This window comes from Falco peregrinus, chromosome 11, assembly GCF_023634155.1.
Source record: "Falco peregrinus isolate bFalPer1 chromosome 11, bFalPer1.pri, whole genome shotgun sequence".
Lineage (NCBI taxonomy): Eukaryota > Metazoa > Chordata > Aves > Falconiformes > Falconidae > Falco > Falco peregrinus.
Genome location: NC_073731.1, coordinates 6,547,474 through 6,571,275, shown reverse-complemented (window position 1 = coordinate 6,571,275; position 23,802 = coordinate 6,547,474). Strand labels below are relative to the sequence as shown.

The following is a 23,802-nucleotide window of genomic DNA, read 5'->3' as shown; positions in this document are numbered from 1 at the left end:
AAGCATACACAGAGACTTCTGATGCAGCTGTATTGGCACAATAGCTTGTCAAGCTACCATGACTTGATAATGAATAAAGTCTTTCATAACTCTCTCAGAAATAACAACTCTGCAACACAAAATTGTGTCCAAGGAAGTAGTCACGCTGTGCCTTATGTCCAGACTATTCTTTTTCTGCTTGTATCCTCAAGACCTGAAAAGCCACCCACAAAGGTCTAGTACAACGGCTTTCAAACTGCAAGCAGTCTACAGGCATCTTCCAAATGGGTTACAAAACAAAAACTGGACAACTGTTGCAAGGACTGAATGTTTTATGTGGGGTTCCAGTAATAGCCTCTTAGATAAATTTACTTTAGTCGTTGAGTGAGCATCACCGATTAGGCTCAATGTCTGGGTTTTGTATGCAGAGTACTAGGGGTATCTTACAGAAAAGAAACACTGGTGCCAAATTCTATTATTTATTTTTTTTTTTAGGATATATGCTTATTTTGCTATTTATTGGGAGCAAAACCAAGCAAAAAGAAGTGTTTTTTATTTGTTAGGAACTTCATGTGGAAGCCAAATTTTGACTGCAGCATCAGAGACTCTCTTTTTGGTAGCACTAGTAAGGCAAGTTCATTCCAGTTAGACATTTTTATTGTTACATTTTATAACAATCCCACTTGTTGGCTAACAAAGTGAAAATATCTTTAGGTATTCATTGCTGCTTACAAGAATTTCAAATTTAACACACAGAAACCAATGTTGAGATACCAATGCAGACACTCTTCTATTCTATTCCAGCTATTCTTCTAGGAAGCTGTGAGAACAAATTGATAAAATATTTAAGATCAACACTCCTATCTCTTCTACCAATATAGCCTTAGAAAAAAACTAGCTGGCATTTGAAGAGAGATTTAAACATGTATGAATCTAATGAATTACTATAAAAATAAGAAATTCTTTAAAAATATCTATTCAAGCATTCAATATTTTTAAGGGCACTTAATTGATTTATTTTGCTTCTTTTATTATGAAAAGGTTAACACAAAGGGCACAAAATCACTTCCTTACAGAGCATCTTGGCTTGAGAAAACATGAAAAAAAGATCTGGTCCAGTGACATCACCTACGTAAAGATTTTATAGCACTGAGGTGAATAAAAGCCTTTTCTTGCACACACTTGTAGCGTACAGTTGATGTCACAAGACACATGAGCAATAATGAAGTGATTCATACTGCAACCTCTGGTTGATTCACCCTGCAGAGACTCAGTAAAATGCTGAGTCTCATCGTACTTACAGAATTTGGTGTGGCTTAGCTGATTAGCCTGGGGCAAGGTATATACAAATTTAAAATTAAGTTTAAAAAACCACCCCATCATATGTTAAAAAACACTTGCCTTTTTTTTTTTTTTTTTTTTAAATTTCTTGGTTTTAAGAAACATTCTCTGGAAAAAAACCGAAAACCAAGCTCTGAAAGAAATGTTGATTAAGTAGAACAAAATCTGACAAAGTATTAGTTTATGTTCCCTTTTTTCCCCTCCCAGAAATGCAAAATTCTATGTAACGATGTAACGATGTAAGAAAATTATTTCTTACCACGATAATGTTTCCCTACAGCACAACGGAGATTAACCCATCTCTTCATAAAGTAGGCAGTAATGTGAAAACTGTTGGCTGCAACATAAAACAAAGGGATAACAATAAGTGTCAGGGTATCTTGGGCATTCTGGTCTCAAAGTGTTGCACATCTGTGAAGACAGGATTGAGAGAAAGCAGCAGCAGCTCAAGAAAACAAGAAAATGTAACTTTAAAGGAATATTTTTCAAAAGAAACTGTTCATACTGAATTTTCAAGAAATTAGTATCTGAAACAGGGGAAAAAAATCTACATTAATTACTAAACACCAAGTTCTGGTATTCAACCACAGAAATAAATTAAATTTGATTGATTGATCAGAGGTGTCATCCGCTTAACAGCCTCATGTCATGGTCACTAGACCGGTAGGCTAGAGTCCTATTCACTATGGTGGTTTTGTGCATATTCTACAAGAACATTACAGATGACCATTTACCTACCTGCATTCTAGGGAAAGGTAACATACTCAAAGCTGATAGAAGGAATGCTGGCTATAACAAAAAACCACCAAACAAACAAACACGAAAGGTGCTAATTATCTACAATTCCACTGAATTAAGTGAGAAATGCATGCATTTAAACTCCTCAGTACCTATAGGCGTAGCTGACCCAGCAGACACCTGTAACATACGCAGAGGTTTCTTCTGTTTCTATTCCTGAGAATGACAGAAATCCTCATGCACCAGGAGCATAAGAAAAGGACAGAAAGGATTATATTGCAGCGAAGAGACTATTAGACTATGGCTAAAGAAATCAGCTTTTACTTTTGTTCCACTTTAATTTCCAAATGACCCTGGGTAAATCAGTTAGGACTTGATTTATAAAGCTATTTAGCAACTAACTCCTGCTGAAATTGAAAGAAGTTAGCATCTGTGACTCCTCCTCCATAGTCTCTCTGTATACCTCACTAAAATGAATGTGCAAAAGAGGGTTAGTGGTATTTCACTTCCCCTAACTCTGATGGGTTTTACCAGACTTAAATTATTGCTGCTTCCAAGCCAGTACAGAAACCCTAGGTGCAATTACAACAGGAAAGTTATAAAATTAACTGCTACTGCCATTCTTCTAACATAACTATTTAAAAAGAAGGAAAGCTTGTTTGTTCCAGTCTTAATCTCTACTGAGCAAGTGCCAAGGCATGCTTATTTATAAGTATAAGCTCCAAAATGCATGTCCTCTCCTGCAGAGTTTACAACTCTCCTATTTGTACAGCAACTCCTGGAGCTCACCACTGAGCGCTATTTAGCATCACCTCTCATTAAGAGCTATAGTTATTGATCACAATCAATCCCTTTGAAATTTATCACCCATCTTTTTTCCTTCTCCTCAGGAAGATACCTAAAATTTGACTTCCCTTAAGAGATCAAGTCAAGATGTGACAAGTTGAACCATCCCTTAAAAATGATGAGCGCTAGAGAAAAGTTTGGATGTAATCCACCAGCTTTATTATTTACGAGCACAATTAAAGAAAATTACTTTTAGCTATTTCCAGTTTGGCATCCACAATTCTTTAACATTGTTAGCAGGGTTAGCCAAATCAAAGAATTTGCCCTGTATATAAATAAGTTATTAGTGTGATAACAGCACCTTCCACTGTGACCTCCATAATGCTGAAAAAGTAACATTCCTGAAAGTACAACGTCGCAAAGAAAACTTCAAACAGAGTAAATACTAAAGAGTCTTTCTACCTCCATTTGTCTGAGATATTCCGAATGTAATCTTCTCTAGAGGAACTTAAAAAGGCGTGAATCTTTTGCTTTTCACAGGAAAAGCACAATACTTCTTTCCTGAAATTCTTTATGAATCAGTGACACGTATATTTGTTTATTTTTCTTGCTATCTTGGTATTCTCTGGGAGTTTAAATGTTTAATCATATCTGATTGACTAATGGCCTGAACAAAGTTTCAATTCCTCTTAAAGGCCCTTGATTCAGTTAGCTACTGTTCTCTGGAAGAGAACATCTACCTCAAATCCAACAAAATAAATAATTACATAAGAGGTCAGGACATCTCTACACTATTTTTGCAGTGTCAGCTCAAGTCTGAAAGTCTTACAAAGCCTTCACAGGGAGTTGCACCTGAGCTAATAAGCTCAGCCTAGAGGGACTAACACCAGAAAATAATTTTAGTTACCATGATTATTTACTACTATGCTGAAAAAGCATGAACTGATTATTTGTTGTTACTTACTGGTAACTGTAAGAACATTTTAAGATGCATTACATTCACGATACTTATATTTTTAAAGTACCACACAGCTATGCTCATCAAATGTTTTGAAACCCTCTTGTATGTGCCATTTGATTTAATCCATAGTCAGCTGGAGTTTACAAAACTTCCCTAGTTTTAAAGTTGCCAGAGTTACTGCAGAACTATAAAAAAACATGATATCTTCCTTCTGCTTCCTTCAAGAGAAATATATCATCCAATTCACCATTCTACTTCATGAAATAAGAAACTAAAAACTAAGCCCTGCAAGAAAAACTTCTTATCCAACAACTTCATGTAAATCACAGCTTTTTAAACTTTCTACACAGTTACTCAGCATGAGTCTAAGTCTGTTCTCAATTCCCGACTTGTCCACCATCCATGTTGTTTATATACTAGCTGGCTTTGAGCAAGCTGTGGATTATGCTCCAGGGAAGATGGCGAGTATCTATTCAGCAAGGACCAAAAGCTGCTATTCATATATGGAAGGAGGGACCAACTAATCTGTACCAAATGATCCATCACTAACTCCTTTTAAGTGCACCATGGAAGTTTTAACTTCAAGTGACGTACAGTATTTTGCAGCCACTAACGTAGAAAGTCCACAGATACTAGTCTCAGCAAACCCAGTGAGCCCAATCTTCAATTTCTTCATCATGCAACATAGACAAAGCTTCATTTGTAGATTACCAACATAGAAGTGAAATGGTTGTTTAGTGATTTGGAGTTTTGTTTTTCTTACTTCAAAACTGTGTATCTAAATCACCAGATCCAGGTTTCAAACACAAACAAGAAAAACAAAACAAAACAAAAAAACCCACCAAACAAAAACCCCAAACCCCCACACCAAATAAAATAAATAGACACTGAAAACCCAAAATGTGACAGAACAAAAGTGGTTCTAGAAAAGCCACAGTTCAGTTTCAGCTGCAATAGGCACCAGTGAGTGCTGCATTTTAAGGGAACGGTAATTTACCCTGCTTGTTATATTTCATAGTCCCACGACACCGGGAGGAAGTATCAGACACTGACTCCTTACTGTAAGACTATCCAGCAACACTTGTTTTCCAAAGGAGTCACAGCCAAGCTGACTTGTGCTTCCAGAGGGCTGCCAAGAAGAGGCTGTGGTACAGCATGGAGCAGTGGGAAGCCCTCTCCCACGGCTATTACGGACCATTCATCTGAGAGCCTGGGAAAATGCCTCTGAGCTGCTGAGTTATCTGGAGCAGCCTGGCAGGTGTTCACTTCCCAGCACGATCTGGCACCTGCATGGCTCTGGAACTAAATTCAGTCAAGTCTTCTCCAAAGCCACAGTACAAGCCTAAGAAGGCCAACCAGCCCCCAAACATTTCCACATCTGTCAGGGGCCTATTTCTCATCACACAGTATTTTTTATACCACCTTTAAAACACCACCTATTTTTCCTCCCAGCCTAGATGTTTCAATTTCTAACAGGTTGTTATGGATTAGCACTGCCTCTATGTTCGGAAAGTAACAACAAAATAAATCATTGCAACGCACAGGTATTAAAAAACCAAGAGGATGACTATCTTATGTTACAATGTAAAAGTAAATACATAGGTATATTAGACTTTCTGAAACACTGTACTGTACATTCTAAAAAAAAAAACAACTACATTTTGCTTATGCTAGATTAATTATTCCACACAGATTAATCTATACTAGTAATAATGTTTACAGTATATAGAGCTTTTCATCTTCAAAGGCTTCCACAGACATATCATTACACTGCTTTTTAGCAGTCACATTTCTCCACTTAAAATTATTCACCACCAAATCCAAATTCCTGATTGTTTGTAAACAAAACAAAACCCAAACATTTTATTCTAAACCTACTGTTAATCGTGCAGCTTTACTTCCCCAGAACAAATGTTCATATTCATAGCATGTGCTCCACAACAGGTTGCCATTTCTGATTTAGAAGAGAGTCAAAACCCAAATGTTGGCATGTAAGTTGAAGTCCACGTCTAGGATAGACCAGGGACAGCAGACAAAAAGCTTTTGAGAATTCCTGAGCTTTTTCTGGTGTTCAGAATGGGTACAGAATTTCTGTGTCATCTCAGACACACGCACACAAAATATTAACTTCACAGTTAATGAAAACAAGCATCTTCACCTAGTGCTAATTTTTATACACCAAATAGCGGCTTTCAAAACAACTTAAACAGCTCAGGATGACATCCATTCTTTCCATCCCTTCTGCCTTCAGTTCTTTGGGGTTTTTTTTAACTTTTATTATTTCAAGTGATAATCACAAGCACATACACATTAAAATGTGTACTGATGAACATTAAATAAAGCCCATAAACTTTTACAAAAATATTTACTACATGAGAAAAAAAAAGATTCAGCCATTAAATTTATATACATAAAGTATGGGCAAAAAAAAAAAAAGACAGTGCAGTACTGAGTGAATGAGTATTGCTGCAGGGTCTGATCTTGCAAACTTAACACCTGCAAATAAATTCAGTGATGTAACTTGCCTCTGTCTTTTTCCAGGATGCCTTACAGTCACGTCAGCTAAAACCAAGTATAGACAAAAACAGATTACTGATTTTTTTCACCTTTCACAATTTTATTAGTATTAAGGCTATTCTTCTATATGTTAAATCTTCTGAAAATAGGCCAGTTGCCAACACAGATAGGCAAGAGATCTGTTCCATCAAGGACCTGGGGACAAGACGTAGTTCCTATCAGGTAACAGGGTCCCTGACTGGCAGACACCAACCTTTAAATGAATTCTGATCAAGACAGGATGAGATACACCTAGCAGAATCCTCTCTGCTATCAGAACATTGATAGCGAGCACAGCACACTGTCTAAAACCTTCACAATATGAGCCATGAACAGTGAAACTGGACTGAGCTGTTTTATGAAATCCAAGAGTAGGGTTGTAGGGCTCTCCTCTAGCAGGAGAGGTGTGAAATTCTCTGAAATCAGAACTATACTGGCCAATCTAGATCCAGAATAAGGCATTTCTTACCATGCTTGTCAGGGGTATTCTGGAGGAAAGAATAGAGAAGAACAGCATGTATGAGACCATACAGCCGCAAGATGATAAATGTGTTTGATGGACACCCTGAGAACACACCAGCTCTGAAGGAAAAAGACCGTCTTCCCCTCACTAATACTTGAGATGGAGAGGCAGGCTGATCCAGTCCTGGGAAAGCGCTCTTAAGATACAGTCTCTTTATAGCCATTCCTAAGGCAGAAGCAAGAATCGCTAGCACCGCCTGCTCATGCCTTCAAGCAGATAAATGCAGAGCAGTATTTTGAATGGCCAGTGCACTGCTATCCCAGACAACTGTTTTCTAATAGCAGACAAGATCTGATTTCACCTTTTTGTTGATCTCAGACTCAATGACCATATTATTAATTGCATGTGATGGGCTTTAAGACATGAACTGAAAGCCATTTATGAATCCTCACTGTTTTGAACACATAAACTGTGTTCCAGAGGAAGCCACGTGCCTGGACTTCTTTAACCACTGGAACAAGCCAGGCAGCTGAAAGAAAGGCTGAGAAAGGCATCTGTTGCTACCAGCCAAAAAGCAGACAGAACTGGAAAACAAACTCTGTGGTAAAGGCTGTCTGACAAGTCAGCAGCAGAACAGACTTCAGATTCTCCTCAAAGCGGCTGTATCACCATGAAGGAGCAGCTTAGCTAAAAACTGTCTGATGCCACATTTGCACATCAAACTGAGCATCTCCCCCAAACTGGCCAGACACAGCTGTATCTAAAAAGAGCCATGTCAGCCAGTTACATCACTGAATTCCTCACAGCGATAAAAGTAAGGTAGACTAGCTAAAATGAAGCAGACACTGTGATGGTGACAAGCCTGACTTCAGGGCACTCAGGAATGCATACAGTCACCTTTTAAAGCATGTCTCTTTCAAAATATATGTCATTTCAACCTAACTATCTCCGCAGTTTTTTCCTTCAGAATATCTGTGAGCTTCATGAAATCTTTGACGCAGTGAAATACTTGAAGGGATGAGTTTGTATTTTAAGTGTCAGGAATCTCTACAAAGCAAAGTCTCTTCTAGCACAGAGACTCAACCAAAATCTGGAAATAAGCCTTTCAGACTTTTAACAGACATGACTGATTCCCCTTATTGTTCATCAGAACAACATAATTGTGGGTGCTGATACTACATTGCTGATTTTCAAATAAAGTCAATCAAAACCTTCACAGGTCTCCAGGCTTTATTTCCCCCCCCGGCAATAGGAAATAACTTCTGCAAAACTTCTTCCCCAAGAGGAAATACAGGTTTTAACCCTATACCTCCCACAGCTGATGAGACCTTCATCTTCTACCAATAACAAGGTCTCTAGGCAACGTCAGGAATATATTGCATCACATGGTTACAAAACCTATGGGTTTGGTGAAGAGAAGCCTGACAGTGTGCCACTGGAGACATAACATGAGAGAATGAGATGGAAACAAAAGCTAGTAGCAGGTATCTTCAGTAGAACTGAAATGAGCATGAAAACGTAGTTTCTTGTTCTTATCTTTCTTTTTTGGAGGCCTCCTGTTAGGATAGCCCAGTGGAGCTAAGAGGTAGATGTTGATGGTCATGACTCCTTTTTTTTTTATTCTACCCTATTGTCTAGAGGACGCTTCAGAAGAAAGTGAATCCTAAGGGACATGCGTGGACTTGAACCAGCAGGCATTTCATGCTGTTCTCTGAATAAAGCAAGTTGTGCCAGTTTTTTGTCTTTTCACACAACAGACTCTTGTTACGTTTATAACAACTCAGAATATAAGGAAATTCTGGAGCATAGCAAATAGGTGGCAAGTCACCACAACGGATCTTTCAGTACTTCCCCTTTTTAAATGCTGGCAAATAGACTGTAGTTAAGTCAGCTGCTGAAAGACTCTATTTCCAAGTAAGTCTCAATCTCCTTCTGCTCTCACAAACTCTGATGCAAAGAGGATACCACCAAAAAGACAAAAAACCACCCATACTTGTTATAATCTGATCAGTGCCACTCAGCTCTAGCCATGAAGAAGGTGCTGGCTGTGGGGCAAAGAGCTGGAGACTGACTGCAAGAGTAAGTTGTAAAAAAATGTCCGTTTTAGCTTACTCAAGAATGCAGTGTTACAAGGGACCACCTGAATTATGCAGCTCAGTATCCCGCAGTTTCTGGCATCAGTGTAACAGATGCTAAGTGCAAAAACATTTACATAGAACTTCTCAAAATTTGGTATCACATTGAAGGTCTTTTATACAAAAGACCAAAAACCATGAGCCTGTCATGTGCCATGAGAAGATAACAGAAAAGAACAGACAGGCGTTGCTCATATCCCATGACCCATATGTGCACACACACAACCCCCCCCCCCCCCAAATATTTTAACTAAAAGAATAAGAGAAAGATACTCTGAAACAAATACAAGACTGTCACTTTCTATCCTCTCTAAAGCAAGCATTGTAATTTAAAACAACTTTGGTTTTCATGAATTTGTACAGTGAATATTTCACATGTACAATGTTTCTCTCTGAATACACGTAATTTGCTCTGCACTAGAGCATCTCTTACTGTTTGAAGATGATGGAATACATCAAGTTCTGTTACTGTGCCCACAGTTCAAGATTGCACTGGACTTTTTTCCCTCCTATTTTCAAGTAAAAGTCTTTATTATTTGCTGCACTACTATATGGGTTTTTTAATTATTTCTACATGTTTTTAATAAATTAAGGCCCAAGACCTGCAAAACTTTCCTGGTGTAGGCTTGGTCTGTCACTGGTGCCTTTGTAGTCAATAGAAATACTCAGTGCGCAATACACCCAACAGATCTAGTACTTTCAGTGGTGAATCAAATGCACGTAACTGCTTTCACTGAACTACTTACGCAAAGAAAGTATGTAGAACTTTTTCAGGAATTGGCCCTCCATCTCTATCTGGGCAGATTTCTGTAAAGCCTTGTAAAAATTTTCCAAATATAAATAAACCCACAAAAATGTTTGCAATTTAAAAAGCTGTATTTTCTCTCTACCTTTGTCATATGATAATGAAACCTAAGAACAAAAGAACAAAGGAGAGTATTATTGTGTAATATGGTAACATGGAAAGGATAAAAGAAATTCCTATTCATATTTAACCATGAAATTACACCCACAATTACTCCCAGTTATAATGAAAATAGAACTTCAATGTTCAACACATATCTATAATGATTTCTTTTTCTTAAAACATAATGACAATTTTTGTTTTTCTTGGGACTGCTGGTGATAGTTTGGGGACTTTTATATTGAGACTTTCATGGAATGCAGGGGTTAAAGATGTGTAAAACAGATTTTCTCACAGTTTAAAGAGAGCAAAACAACACATTTAGGAAACCAGACAGCTAAAAGGTCAAAACGTTACACTTCCAGGTCAAACTTCTGGTTGCAATTAAGTAAATTCCTCTAAACATTTCTGGGGAAATCATATTTCTTTTAGGTTTTATTTCAAATCCCTATTCTTTCTTGCTTACATTGTAACCAAAACAATATTGCTCTCTTTAGAAACATTTAATAAAGAATACTTACTTTTTTTTTTTTTATAAAGGAACCTGACATTTCATCTTAAAATAAAAATCAAATCCTCATTTTTTTCCATCTCATTTAATATACAGTTGAACTAATTAAAAAAACACAAAAGAAGTTATTAAACCTGGTTAATTAAAAAAAAAAGATAGTCTTTCTTTTCCCCTTGGTAATCATATGTCTTTTTTCATCCACTTTCATTATCTGTATTTGCATAGTAGGGTTTGGTTTGGGCTTTCTGGTTTTTTTTACCTAATCAAACTATTTTCCCTCTCCCATGCAGTTACACGAAAAACCCTGAAACCTAAGATGCTGACAACAGTCCTGATGTAAACGCTTATGTGCCTACTAAAACACACCAGTAATCTCATGACTCCTATCGCTGCCCAACAAGACTACTTAGGTCTAAAATCATAGAATCTCTGCCCCAGTAACAGACAGATTTTCAGGTTTTTTCAGAAGTCCCAAACTCATAGCCGCCAAAACTGCACAGCACACAGACAGATCATTATCTGTACATGGACAAGAAACACAACAGCAATGAAGTGTATGTGAGTTTTATAACATATGAGAGGTAGACCTGGTATGTATCCAAATAGCGCAACCTACTATGTATGTTAGCAAGTGTTATATGCAATCATATGTACCCAAGCTGAAAAAACATATTCCTAAAGGCATATTCATATTATATGAACAATACAGCCCAAAGCATATGACCAGATTCAGACATTAATTGCAAACACTTCACTTCAGCAGAATGCACATATTATGTTAAACTGTCCTCACTAATTTATCTGTAGCATATTCCAGGCAGCACAGTGTTCAGGCTGCCCCACACACATATTTGTAAAGGTCAGACAGCTAAGGAAAGTCAGGTCTATCAGACTGACCAAATCATTTCTTCTCTGGTATTTTAGACATTCCAATGCAAGGAATTTGACCATTAAATGCAGACCACAAAAACTATGAAATGTTTCTAGCAGAAATCCTATTTGCCATGTTCACAAAGAACGGGAGAAGACAATTTAAAGTCAAACTTACTCTTCAGAACATTTCAGCTGCAACAGTAAGCACTCAAAAAAAACCCCCCAAACCTACTGCTACCCATTCCAGCTGTGCCTAATGCTTAAACAGGTCCACAGAAGCTGTACACTGACACCCTATCCTCAGTATTCCTGCTTCCAAGTGACTACAGAAGCTTTAAAAGGCTATACAGTGCACACAAGAAAGAGTACCTTCAAGAGGAACAGATGTTACAAAGAATAATCAGGCAGTCAAATCAGAAATGGGAAGCACTTAGGGACATGTTTTTAAAATCACTCCATTTGGATTCCAAAAATGCTGAATTCCCACTTGGACAAACAGATGCTAAGGGCTCTTTCGAAAGGTAGCTGTATGTTTCCTAGACTAGATGAGAGTCACTTTCATATTCTCAAGTATCAAATCAGAAATTAAAGGTTGGGTTTATCTTGCCTAACTTGTAACATCTGCACCAAACTAGCATCCTAATTTAATTCTTAACTGATAGAGATTAATTGCCTATTAACTTCTAGCCAGCTTTGACAAATTGAAAAAGGAGACATAATTCCACTTTGTAAATACACGATTAATAGATACAGATTTTTTGCCTAACTATATAATGAAAACTCCAAAGATAAACTTTGAATTTACATAAATATATGTCTTGTGCATAAACTGAAGTACTAACAGAAAAATTACTATGCAGAAGTACTTGGATGCTATAGACAGACCTTTAGAGCTTATATAGGTAAGACAGTAACTGTAAACATATGTGCATGCAAATGTATTTTTTTGCACACACACATACTTAAAGAGTAGTTGTCATTGTATCTTTTCTTTTCATAAATTGGAAAAAACATACAAAAACAAGAGACAAACAAAAGATGGAAACAAGAAAAACAGAATTAAGGCAGACAGTAATTAAAGGTTAAAGGTCAAGACTGTTTTCAAAACCAACAGCAAATTCTTTCACAAAAATACACTCAGTTAAACAACTCTCTTGTTTTAAATAAATAATATTTCTTTTCAATACAATACTAACTATATAAAGTACTTTATTAAGGTCATCTGTAAAATAAATACACCATTTCATTTCCTATCCAAGACCATAAATAACTTCACATGGGAGCTGCAAGTAGGGAAGAAGTAAAGTTAGGAGAATGCATTCTACCCACCTGGTGCTGCAGCTGCAAATGTCCCATGTAAGACAGCAACAGCAATTGCTAAAGTCTCTGCAAATCTTGGTGTAATAACAGGAAGACAAAGGTAGATCCTTCAGTCTAGAAAGTGCAGAACTTTCTCTGACAGTCTTTGAAACACCAACTCTCTCTGGCATACTAATGAGTTTTCAGTTTATAGTGCAGGCTTTTTCCAGAAAAGTACAATAAAAAGGCCATATTGGGTAAGATCAAAGGTCCATGTAGCTAAATACCTTGCATACAACAAATGGCTACAAGGCAAGGGGAAACAAAATACAAGTGCAAAGTGTATGCAGCTATTTCCCCAATATTCTCCCAGAGTCCAAGCACTCTCAACTCAGGCCTTTATCGAACCAAAACAGATTTGTGAATTCTGTACCCTCCCTGGATCCCTCTCCCATGTCCTTGTGGACTCATTGTAAGCTTTCATCATACCCATTATCCTTTGGCAAAGAGTCCCACAGCTCCTTTAACTACCATGGTGCTTCCAATACCTCCATTTGATGCCCTTCTGTTCTCAAGTTGGAAGAGAATGAGAGAAGAAATTATTTTGCAGAACTCTGTTGCATTCCCCCCAATTCATGTATTTGCCAGGCTCAAGAGTCCTATCACACTTGACTGACTGTTCCCTGTATTTTGCATGTTCCCTGTATTGTATTTCCTCATCTTGGATCATCTCTGTTGCCCTTCTTGACTTTTTTCCCAATTCTATTGTATTATAATCTAAGGTAAAAAACCCCACACACCAACACCAAAAACCCACTAAAAAGAAAATAATCCAAACAGTGCATAAGTATGGGGGTTTCTGTGCTTGTAAAATATCCTCTACACCAAGAACAACAACAAAAAAATATTCAGATATATAACCTTGATCTTCTAGAAGAAAAATGTTTTGATGAAAAAAGATGCCTTTATTTCCCATTAGCTGGCTGAAAAAAAAATGGAAAAAAGCAATCTAAAGCAAATACAGGAAATATTAAGCACAAGATACTAATCAAAACATTTTTCTTAAGTTATTGCATAAGTTACTGCATACTTCAGGGAGCTAGGAGGCTCTGTTGTCACAGACAGATGACTGCAAGTTTAAAGTTCACAAAGATCTGCAGGACTTGGCTACAAATCATAAATTACTCCATTGTAAAGAAGCTGCAATATAATTCTTTTGAGAGACAGAAATTACAACGTGCAACTGTAGACATGAAAGTTCATTAAAAGACTTCTGTCCTCCTCCGTCCCCTATGGTAGCTTATCTGCCATACCTTACTTTCCCTCCAGTTGTACCCACCAAGTTTTCGTGGAGTTGCTCTTTAGGCAGGATAGGTGAAATAGTTCTAGTTAAAACCAAACCAAACAGTTTCACAGTAGGGGAGTAAGTTAACAGCTGGGAGAATAAATCAGTTTTGCTGCTACAAGACTGTAACATGGAACATACCCTACGAACACCTTACACAATTCATGATCTACAGTAATAGTGAACCCTCCTAAAGCAAACTAGGGCAGTCTGAAAAGGGTGTTTTTCTTAAAAACATCATAATGTTCAAATTAAAATGCAAGGCCAAAACAGTTCAGAATATTTACCATCATGTATTTTTACCATCATTGTATATTTTTTGTGTACTTACAGGAGCCAAACAAACTGATAAGCAATAGAAATGTATTTTCTTATGAAATTGCATCTTATGGGGGTTTTTAATACTAAATAAGGCATGAACTTTGACTCCATATCTTTGTAATGCTGAACTATTCATGACAGCTCTTATACTTCTTCCAGTTTCTCATTTTAGTAAGCTTATCAGAAGTAAATGTCTGAGACTTCTACCTGTTGATAAAGTTCAATCGTGTTTGCAAAAAGCAACAGGGGGGAAAGATAGACAGACAGACACAGAGAAAACATGATCACAGTAAGCCCCATTTCCTCAGAAAATCAGGTTGAAAATATTAAAAAAATATACACAATCCCAGAGAAAGCAGATAAAAATCAAGCTGGGAACTCATTGTACCATGTGACAGCACACTCTCTAATTATTTTCATTGTAGAAGAGACTGTACAATAAAAAGATCTGAAATCAGAGCAAAAATGTTCCACTCTCAAGCCAAGAAAAACAACAAGGATGCTAGGGAAGGAATGAGAAAAGATCTGAAAATTACTTGTAGGATAAACGTAGTTAACTTTTTCCTCCCCCAAGAGGGGGAAGAAGGTCAGTTTACCAGATACCTTCTTCCTTCCTTCCATTTTGAATATGGACATTTCTACCAGCCATATTTTCTTTCTGCATCCTCCTTTTTGTTTCCTCTGTGCCCATATAAACTTTGCCTTCTTCCTTAGTTTTCCACAGTCCTTCCTTCCCCATTGCCCTACATCTTCGTTCAGTCCTCTTTATAGCCTCTAGTTACTTCATACCCATTGCTTTTTATGAAAAACAGCCACCTCCCATGGAACATGAAAAAACAGGCTCTGATTTTCACTTGTTTACGTCTACAGTAAGGTGAGCATTACGACAAACTAACATCCTTGACATCACTAAACCCCACTACGTGTTACTGAATAGCGCAAGTGGTGCAAAGTGAAACTGTATGGCACATATATATAAAAACATAAGTTCTAACTTTAAAGATTACATATCTGTAAAGTGAGGTAGTGGGGTCCTTTTAATGAGAGAAATTCACTAGTACATGGCTTTTGTTATCGAATGGCATGCATTCATCAACTTCAAATCAACGACAAACCATACATGATCGATGCCCTTCTTGCATGACTTTGGCCATGCAGATTGGATGCAAGCAAAATAATCTTTGAAAATCTGCCCCATTTTAATTTTCTCTTAAAAAAAATAAAACCAACCAAAATCAAACAGGTTTGGACATTAATTAAACAGAGGAAACACAGAGTTTATACCAAAGCCTATGTCCAAAGACTAAATTAAAGCTTACTTTGGCAAATTATTCATACTGGCCCTTTGGGAGGGGTGGGGAAATTGTTCAGACAGAAGGAAGAATAGGAAGAACTTGCTTGTCTTGGCTACTTTCTCTCATTTTTCCATTCTTTCCTTCTTTCTTTCTTCTCCTGTGTGTAACACCCACAGATTTCCTAATGAGATGGTATGCGACCCACCACACACTGCTGTGGGGGTGTAACTTAAATGAAAAAGAAATGTAAATTAACAAGTAACCTGCATAGATATTTATATTATGTGCCACAAAACTGAAAGGTGGTATTAAATAATATTAATATTAAACATACTAGAACATTAAAACTAAACAGAAATTATGATAGGTGAAAATTTTCTCTTCAAAATAGTTACAGTAGCCAGCTTAACAGCCTTCCCTGATTAACAGATCTAGACAGCAGGATGAGATCTGCTCATCAAAGTAACGTAGCTTGGCTTCTATTTCTGAAGAAAATCCTAAAACAACATGCTTTGATATTAGAGATAGACTAAAATCTTACTAATACTGGTCTAATAATTCTGATTCTAATAGCTTTTGAATACATCTTGCAATGCAGAGAGCAAAGTAATTAAAATTGACCTGAAAAGATGCGAGTTCAGATAAGGGTGGAATGCTGACCTGGATATTCGAAGTAGTAAATAACCAGCTAATAAGCATCTTAATGTTCCTTCCATAGATACGCTCTTCCTTTACAATAGCAGGGATTTTACAGCAGTGAAACTCTAGACACAGACTTGCATAACTTTGAGCAAAAGAAACCACATTCAGTCTGAAGAGCTCAAAACCTTCTAATAACCTCCAAATGCAACAATAGCTGCAAGCTTAAATATTTCACCAGCAGCACCTACAGTATGTGTATGTCCTTAGCCACATACCAAGCCTGCGCATTTCTTTGTATACACCAACACAGTCAGCCAAACACTGGCCAGCTATCTTGCACTTCATCTGTTTGTGAAAAAACACAAAAACATATCATTGTACTCTACAAACAGAACCTGTGATCCTGGAGTGGAAGGCAAAACACAAAGAGGTTTCGGAGCCACATTTAAGTGATGGTAACTGCTGAAGACTATTAGACTTGCAGGCCATCTAAAAGGGTCAGTCCCTTAGAGGTAGGCCCCAGTTGCTCCAGTGAGCACCCACTTATCCTGTTATTTCCTTCTCAGGTAAGAACAGACTTGAATGTAACTTGAATAAACTTGATTCTGGGACTTGAACAAAGCACTTCTTTCTTACAAATTACACCCTGAGCAAAGCAAGCTGAGAGAAGAGGAAAAAGATGGACTTAGAAATTAAGTTAAAAGTGAATGTTGATTACCACAGACTATTGTCTTCCTTTATTTCTTTACTGTTAATTAATGACAGTGAGATTAACTTCAGAAAATTGATGGAACAGTAATTCTGCCTCATACAAAGCAAATATTTTTTAATTTAAAACTGTCACAGATATTACCGATAACCTCCTCAAATGCATATCCTTAAGTTTTTCACTTCCAAGAAATAAGGGGAAGGGTCAAGCAGAAGATCAATTCACAACCTTGGGACAGCATGCCAGTATTTTTACTGAAAACGTCACAACATAAAAGAAAATGTAAGATCCTAAAATCTCACAAACACCCTCAAATTAGTGTTCCATCTGTCTACATATATGAAACCAATTAATTATGTCCGGCAGTTTTATCTTACAACCTCATTGTTTTTGAAAAACTACTATTTTATTGAAGCAGGAAACTTAAAAAAAAAAAAAATCATAAAAAATATCACTCAGTAAAATAAACCACAGAAAACCTGCAACAAATCTCAGAAATTCTGATCCCACCCTCTGTAATGCCCCTCTGCTTTCACTGCAAGGAAATTCTATTTGTCCACTCAAAACCAGAGAAGTATGGAGATCTGATGTGTTTTATAAAAATTAGTAATATTTTGAAGTTGTTACTACAACTTGTAAGGAAGAAAGGGCTTGAAAATCCTTTAGTGTCCTGAAGCACTTTTTGCTTACATGGTATTGTTTTAGTGGCTGGAAAATAAACCTTCCTGTCATGCCATAACAATCTGGCTCCCACAATATGCTTAAAATTTTGCAATAATAAGCCAACCATACAGTATTTAACCTGCGTTTTCTTTATTAAGAACAATCGTTAATATTGATATTACTGTTTAAAGCTGCAACCATTAACTAGAATTCTATAGAATACTTTTTCAATAACCAAAGATATTTTGAAAGGCGAAGAATTTGTTCTGAATTAGAACTGTTAATGTAATAAACATTGAATTCAATATTTTCTATCAGTATACTGATTGTATATTGCAAGTGCATAATTACATTCATTACAGAATTCATAGTTCAGTACAGACCTATTTCAAGATATTTAAGGAAATGTGAGAAACTATTCTGTGACAAGTTTATAACATGCTCCAGGCTGGTAATAAAAGAAAAGTCATTCTTTCTTAAGAACTATTTAAAAAGAAATTGCTTGTGTGATATAACACCAATACACAAGCCTATCAACTGTAAAACCCACCATGATGACCACACCACCTAGTGAAATAACATTAAACAAAAACTGGCAAGCCATTTAGCCCCCAAAAGATGGTCTAACGTTAGAGCACAGGCTATAGTGATCATTATCTTTAGTTTACAACATGCGTGTACTGAAATTGCACCGATTAGTCTACCACCCTCACATACATGAAGAAAAGTTCTAATTGGGTAAATGCTCTTACTACTGTTCTCTTCTGGACATGAATTACTCCCAAGGTCATTGATGCTACTGCCAAGCCTGAAGTAACACCGGTGAAATGATGAATGCTGTTTATCATACCATAGCAACTTTTTAAGACTGAACTCTTAGGCTCTCAGAAGAGGAAGTAAATAAATTATTTCTAAATAAAAAAATTAGAAACTAAATACTCAAGTTGAGAGTAGACTTAACAAACCAGCACCATCAATTTAGGAGAATTATACCATTTATTCAATTCTGCTGACAGGCTCTCATACCAATAGTACTAGCACTATGTTCATTTTTCAATAATGTAAAAAATTAATATCCATGCAATTTTTTCAGTAACGTAGCTCAAGTAATTTCAGACCCAAACACCAGCTATTTCAGGCTCACTGGCTTTACTGATGTCAAATTTCTCAAGGAAAAAATAAAGAAGTTTCCACCATACCTTATCTTACTTTATTTCACATTAAATTAAATAATTTATCTTACTGGTAAGAAACAAAGGGCCAGATGGTGCACGTTCTGTTGATTTCCCTTGACCTCTCTGTTTAGGTGCTTCCAAGTAGTGTTTGACTCTTGAAGCCACAACTTCTTCTAGCAGCATGCAGACCTCCTGAAAAAGCAACCATTGGCCTGTTTAGATCTAAATTTATATACGTGCCCACAGACACACAGCAGAAATCAATAGAAATCAATACAAAATCACTGCCTTTCACATAAAAAGGGAAAACATTATTTGCAATTACGTACTGAGGTATTACATAGAGGTGAGAAGCACATAAATTAGGAAATGAATGGGAACAAGGGCAAGGTGGGTGGGGAACCAAACAATTTTGCTATAAAACAAGAGAGGAAGTACATTATGAAACTCTTAACTTGGCAGATTAAATACATTATATTACAATACTAGTAATTTCTGAACAGCAAATTAGTTTCATTTGCGTGCAAAGTAGGAAAAAATACATGTTAAAAATGTATCATAACATTTGGTATTTAAGCAATATATTAGTAAAAATCCTCCCAGGAATTGCCAACACACTATTTCTCTGCAAGAATTCTTACGAAATGCATCAGATATTTTGGTTCAGATCAGGGAGGGGGAGGGAAGACTCAAAGCTAATTAGGTCAAAACAACCTAATTTCTCTAGTCCATTTTGATTTTTCTGCTCCTAAATATAACTGCTCCTATCTTTCATACTCCCTTCAGCAAAGCATGGTAAAAACTACATACAACTCAAGAAGAACAAACCCTTCAGCCAGAATAACCATGGAAAAAAAACCTCTGGAGTAAAAGCAAAACATTAATGTCTTGAATACCAGAATGAAGCTTCCAGATTAATACATACACACATATTTGAACCTTTTCCCTCAGTATTCCCATTTTTCATTGTGCATAACTATGTGTTCACAGAAACGATACTTTGTGGCACACAAAAATATCATTTTACCTTTTTACAGCATTTGGACAATAGACAGAATTATATTAGTACTACCTAAACTAAAATATCTTTGCTTGAAATTTACTTTTGATTAATCTAGAAAGTATGCAGAGCAACAAATTTTTAATATATTGCTCTAAATGAAAGCAGTGCACATATACTGGTCAACCACAAACAGTATTTTCTCCTTACCGTAAGAAATAAATTTTCCTTTCTTCTAGAAGAGTACAATTATAAAATACTATATTTACTTATTCTTCTGTTTAACTCATTAAAGTGATCTCATTACACATTCCTTCACAGGACTATGCATTCAGGTTAAAATGAAAAGGTCTAGAAAGCAGCGGAAACATCATGTGCATTTGGTTCCTTCTGCAACAATAAAGATTAGCATGCACTTCCTTAATTTACATGGAAAATATTTTAGTTGTTATGCTTATGGAAATATTATTTAAACGGTTCTTCACAAAAACCTATACAGATCTATACTTAAGAAAGCATAAACAAGAGTAGGCTTCAAGAGAATTGTGTCTACGTACTTTCCACTGCTAAAAAGAACTTGTAACTGAGACCTTCTATATGCATATGGAGAGATTATAGCAATGACATGAGTAGAAATCAGTTTAGTAAACGTTTCTCAAAGTACAAAGGCAATCCTTTGACTTTGTGATTCCAGGGGAAAAGAGATAGGACAGCAAGGGCAGAAAGAGAGAAAAGCTCAAAAATGGTGGTCTTTACAATGCCCAGCTAGACAACATGCACTGTGTTTGTCTTCTTACACCAGTCTCATGCTTATGGGCACTCATTCAGTTCCCAGCCTGCTCAACACAACCCACTCTCCAAGCAGGAGCTTACACCTGGGACCGCATCGCCAGTTTCCATTTGCTACAAACAGCAGCCGCCGACTTTCATCCAGGGTAAGCAGGGGATCAGCAGAGATGGTGTTTTAGTTACAAGGGGTCTAAGAAGCATCTGCTTTTCCCACAGACAAGCAGAGAGGGCTGTACCACTATTAGTGTTTTCCAGAATCAGGAAATAACAAAAACTCAGAAAACTGTTTGTGATGAATGTGTAAAAACTCTCATAAAAAAAACATGTAGGCATAATTTTCCTGTAATACCTTACTGACCTTTTTCTTCCCACTTTAACAAAGATTCTGCATAGGACTTTCAGGAAGCAAATTGTAAAGCTATTGGAATCACACTTCTCGGCTGTTGAAAATATGCAACCTTTGTACTTCACTCAAAATGTGTGGTCACAGAAATGTAATGAATGCTGCCCTGTCATGCCTTTTTATTAAATCAATCATGATCTAATTTCCTGAAATTCATATCTTTTGTTTTGGCAGTCTTACAAAATACATATTGAAAACACTTAGAAGTCAGATAACCAGGATAGTAAAACTGGTTATAAATAGAAGGGGTAAATGAGTATTCATTTAGTTAGAAAAAAGAAGTCTAAAAGATTTCCCCTATTTTCTTTTTTCTCTGCTTAATAAAGCACCAATCAGATGAACCACATGCTGTTAAATATTCTGCTTTCACTGCCTCAGGATATTAATTTATTGTTTCTTTAAATTTTATTTAAACATATTACTTTGAGATGTATGAGGATGCTCTGGAGTGACAAGTTAATTATGTCATTATTAGGAAAGCTATCTGCTGAAAATTACCGTAACAGAGACTTGCGGGAAAGTCCACAGGCATTTGAAACATGTCCTGCATTCATTTTCAATAGGGAACTTCTCAAGTTCCCACACAGACTGAAATAGGGGAAGGCTCCCACCAGTAGCTCATCACAAGACTCTAGCAGAAGTCACACAGAATCTGATAAAAGCTACACTCACAATTTTGCTGGTCATTGATGCACTGATTTTCAAAAATTTCATCTGTTGTCAGGAGATAAAATGCTACACTTAAAGATGAGTTTCCTTTCATAAGATACAATCTTATTTTATCATTAGTTAATCATACATACTAATGATGTTTTCTTGCACACACTACACACAATATCATTCACATTTCTCAGAATGAGAAAAGACAATTAATAGAAAGATATTTCACCAACAAGCTCTGCAAAAGTGATACCTGTCACAATCTGTTTTACATCACTCAGGATAATTAACAAACCAAGAAAAATATGTTTTATAAATTAAAAGTTAAGTCAGAAGAATCAAAACAGCATGCACGCTGCATGTATGCACACACACAGAGTTTAAAAATTAAAAGGCAAATTGAAAGTAGTCATTAGTGACCCGAAAAGCATATGTGGTTGACTTAGGGGTCCCACAGCAACCATTGACGAATAGGTATAACTAATAATATTCTCATAACTCTGAAAAATTCTTAACAGTCCAAGGCAATCCAACTTTTCCCCTGCAGCCACATGCTTTTGAAGTAGAATTTATATTTGTTGTACCTCTTTCTCATGATCTGAAAACCAGCTGGTGTCTTTACTGGAGCCTTGAGGCAAAATATGAACATCCACCAAAACTGCAAAGTTCCCACACTAAAAAAAACAAGAAGAAAAAAATGTTCAGCTGTAGCTGCTATGAAGCACATGTCAAGCAGACAAGGAGGTAAACGATCAGGTAAGCATATGCATCTGATTTAGAGACACAGCAGGCAGAACATAAAACTGTGAAAGATTATGAAGTATGGAATTACAAATTTATTGTTTGTTTGTAGGCACAGTGAGAAACAAGAGCACCAGACCTAACTTGGATAACTCACTGAAAAGTTTAAACACCACCAACAAGCACAAGTACATGGAATTTTCCTCTGCTATCTTTGTGTCACTTTTAAATCTGAATTCAAGCAAATTTTAACATGTGAAGAATTAGCTGTTCCTTCACCAAACTCCCATCATTCTGTTTTCTGAGAATTTAGTACCATATTAGTTACCTAGTTTGCATTTTAAATGTATTAAGTCCTTAAAAACTCAGTCTCTTTAGAAGCCTTTTTCTCTCTCCAGATTACCCAACGTAAAGAACAGCAAGTTTGAAGAACTTGTGGTAACTACCTAATATTCACTGACACCTGCCATTTAACCAATGCTACACTTTGAGTGGTTAAATGATAATAAGGCTAACTTATTAATAAACACTGTACCTAGCTAGGATGATACAGGCTACATCCCAAGATGCATCAACTATTTCTGAAATTCATTGATAGGCTTCAACTGAGGACAGTGTGACATACAAGGTTTAATTATTTTCTTTCTTCAGTACAGCAGTCTTTAAAATTACCTAATATAAGGCAGAGTGAATGGCACAAACACATCCCCTTAGCTCCACTGTGTACTAACTCACTCCTAGCAAGAGAAAACTGCCTCTTTTCTTGCACAAAGGTATGGTGCATCGCAAGCTAATGCCTTCCCTTTCTTCTACTGTAACACAGCACCCAGCCTCACTCAGGCATCCTTTAACTAAACAACTTGCAAGGTAAAAGCCAATTTCATCATTCTATTTTGGCTGCTGTGCTGCACCTGTGATGCAAGGAACTCACTCTTTGAGAAGACTGGACATGTGCAGTCATGGCAATCGCACATCCGGAATGTCTGATGGAATAGAAACAACATCCTGCTTCCAGACAAATCTCAAATGTGTATGTACAATCCAGCATCACTTTGGTCTTGTTTCAAGTGGACGTTGCAGCACACACTTCCTGTCCTAACTCATTCCCTCCATATTTGCTCTTCACCGCCAAACATCTGCAAACCCCATGCCAGCATTCCAATTGCTAACAGAATTTGTTCTAGAAATGGTATGATGCATATTTTTACACTATAATTCTACATCACCTACAGTCTAAGAGGTACATCTATATATTAGGCTTACGACACAGATGTATGGTCTTTGAGAGTACCCTTATCTTTACAGTTAGTACAAAGAACAAGATTTAGCTTTGATTTTATTAATCATGACAGCGTATACGGTAAATTAGAAATTTCTGAGTTTACAAAACACTTAGATCTGTTAATTATCCATTTATATATATATATATGTATATTTAAATTATTTAAATATAATTAGAATATAATTATTGCCTAATGCTGTCTTGTACCTAGAATGCCAAAGTTTGGCAAAT

The 23,802-nt window shown here is 36.6% G+C and overlaps 1 protein-coding gene across 1 annotated transcript in view; it reads right to left on the bottom strand.

The window, feature by feature from the left end:
- Window positions 1-23,802, bottom strand: part of SLX4IP (SLX4 interacting protein) — a 79,304-nt gene that overhangs the window by 16,479 nt on the left and 39,023 nt on the right. Inside the window, exons 4-6 of the mRNA XM_027788387.2 lie at window positions 22,133-22,222; window positions 18,765-18,888; window positions 1,580-1,657 (exon numbers count right to left, since the gene is read on the bottom strand). Coding sequence (XP_027644188.2) covers window positions 1,580-1,657; window positions 18,765-18,888; window positions 22,133-22,222 — 292 coding nt within the window. The remainder of the gene's footprint in view (window positions 1-1,579; window positions 1,658-18,764; window positions 18,889-22,132; window positions 22,223-23,802) is intronic.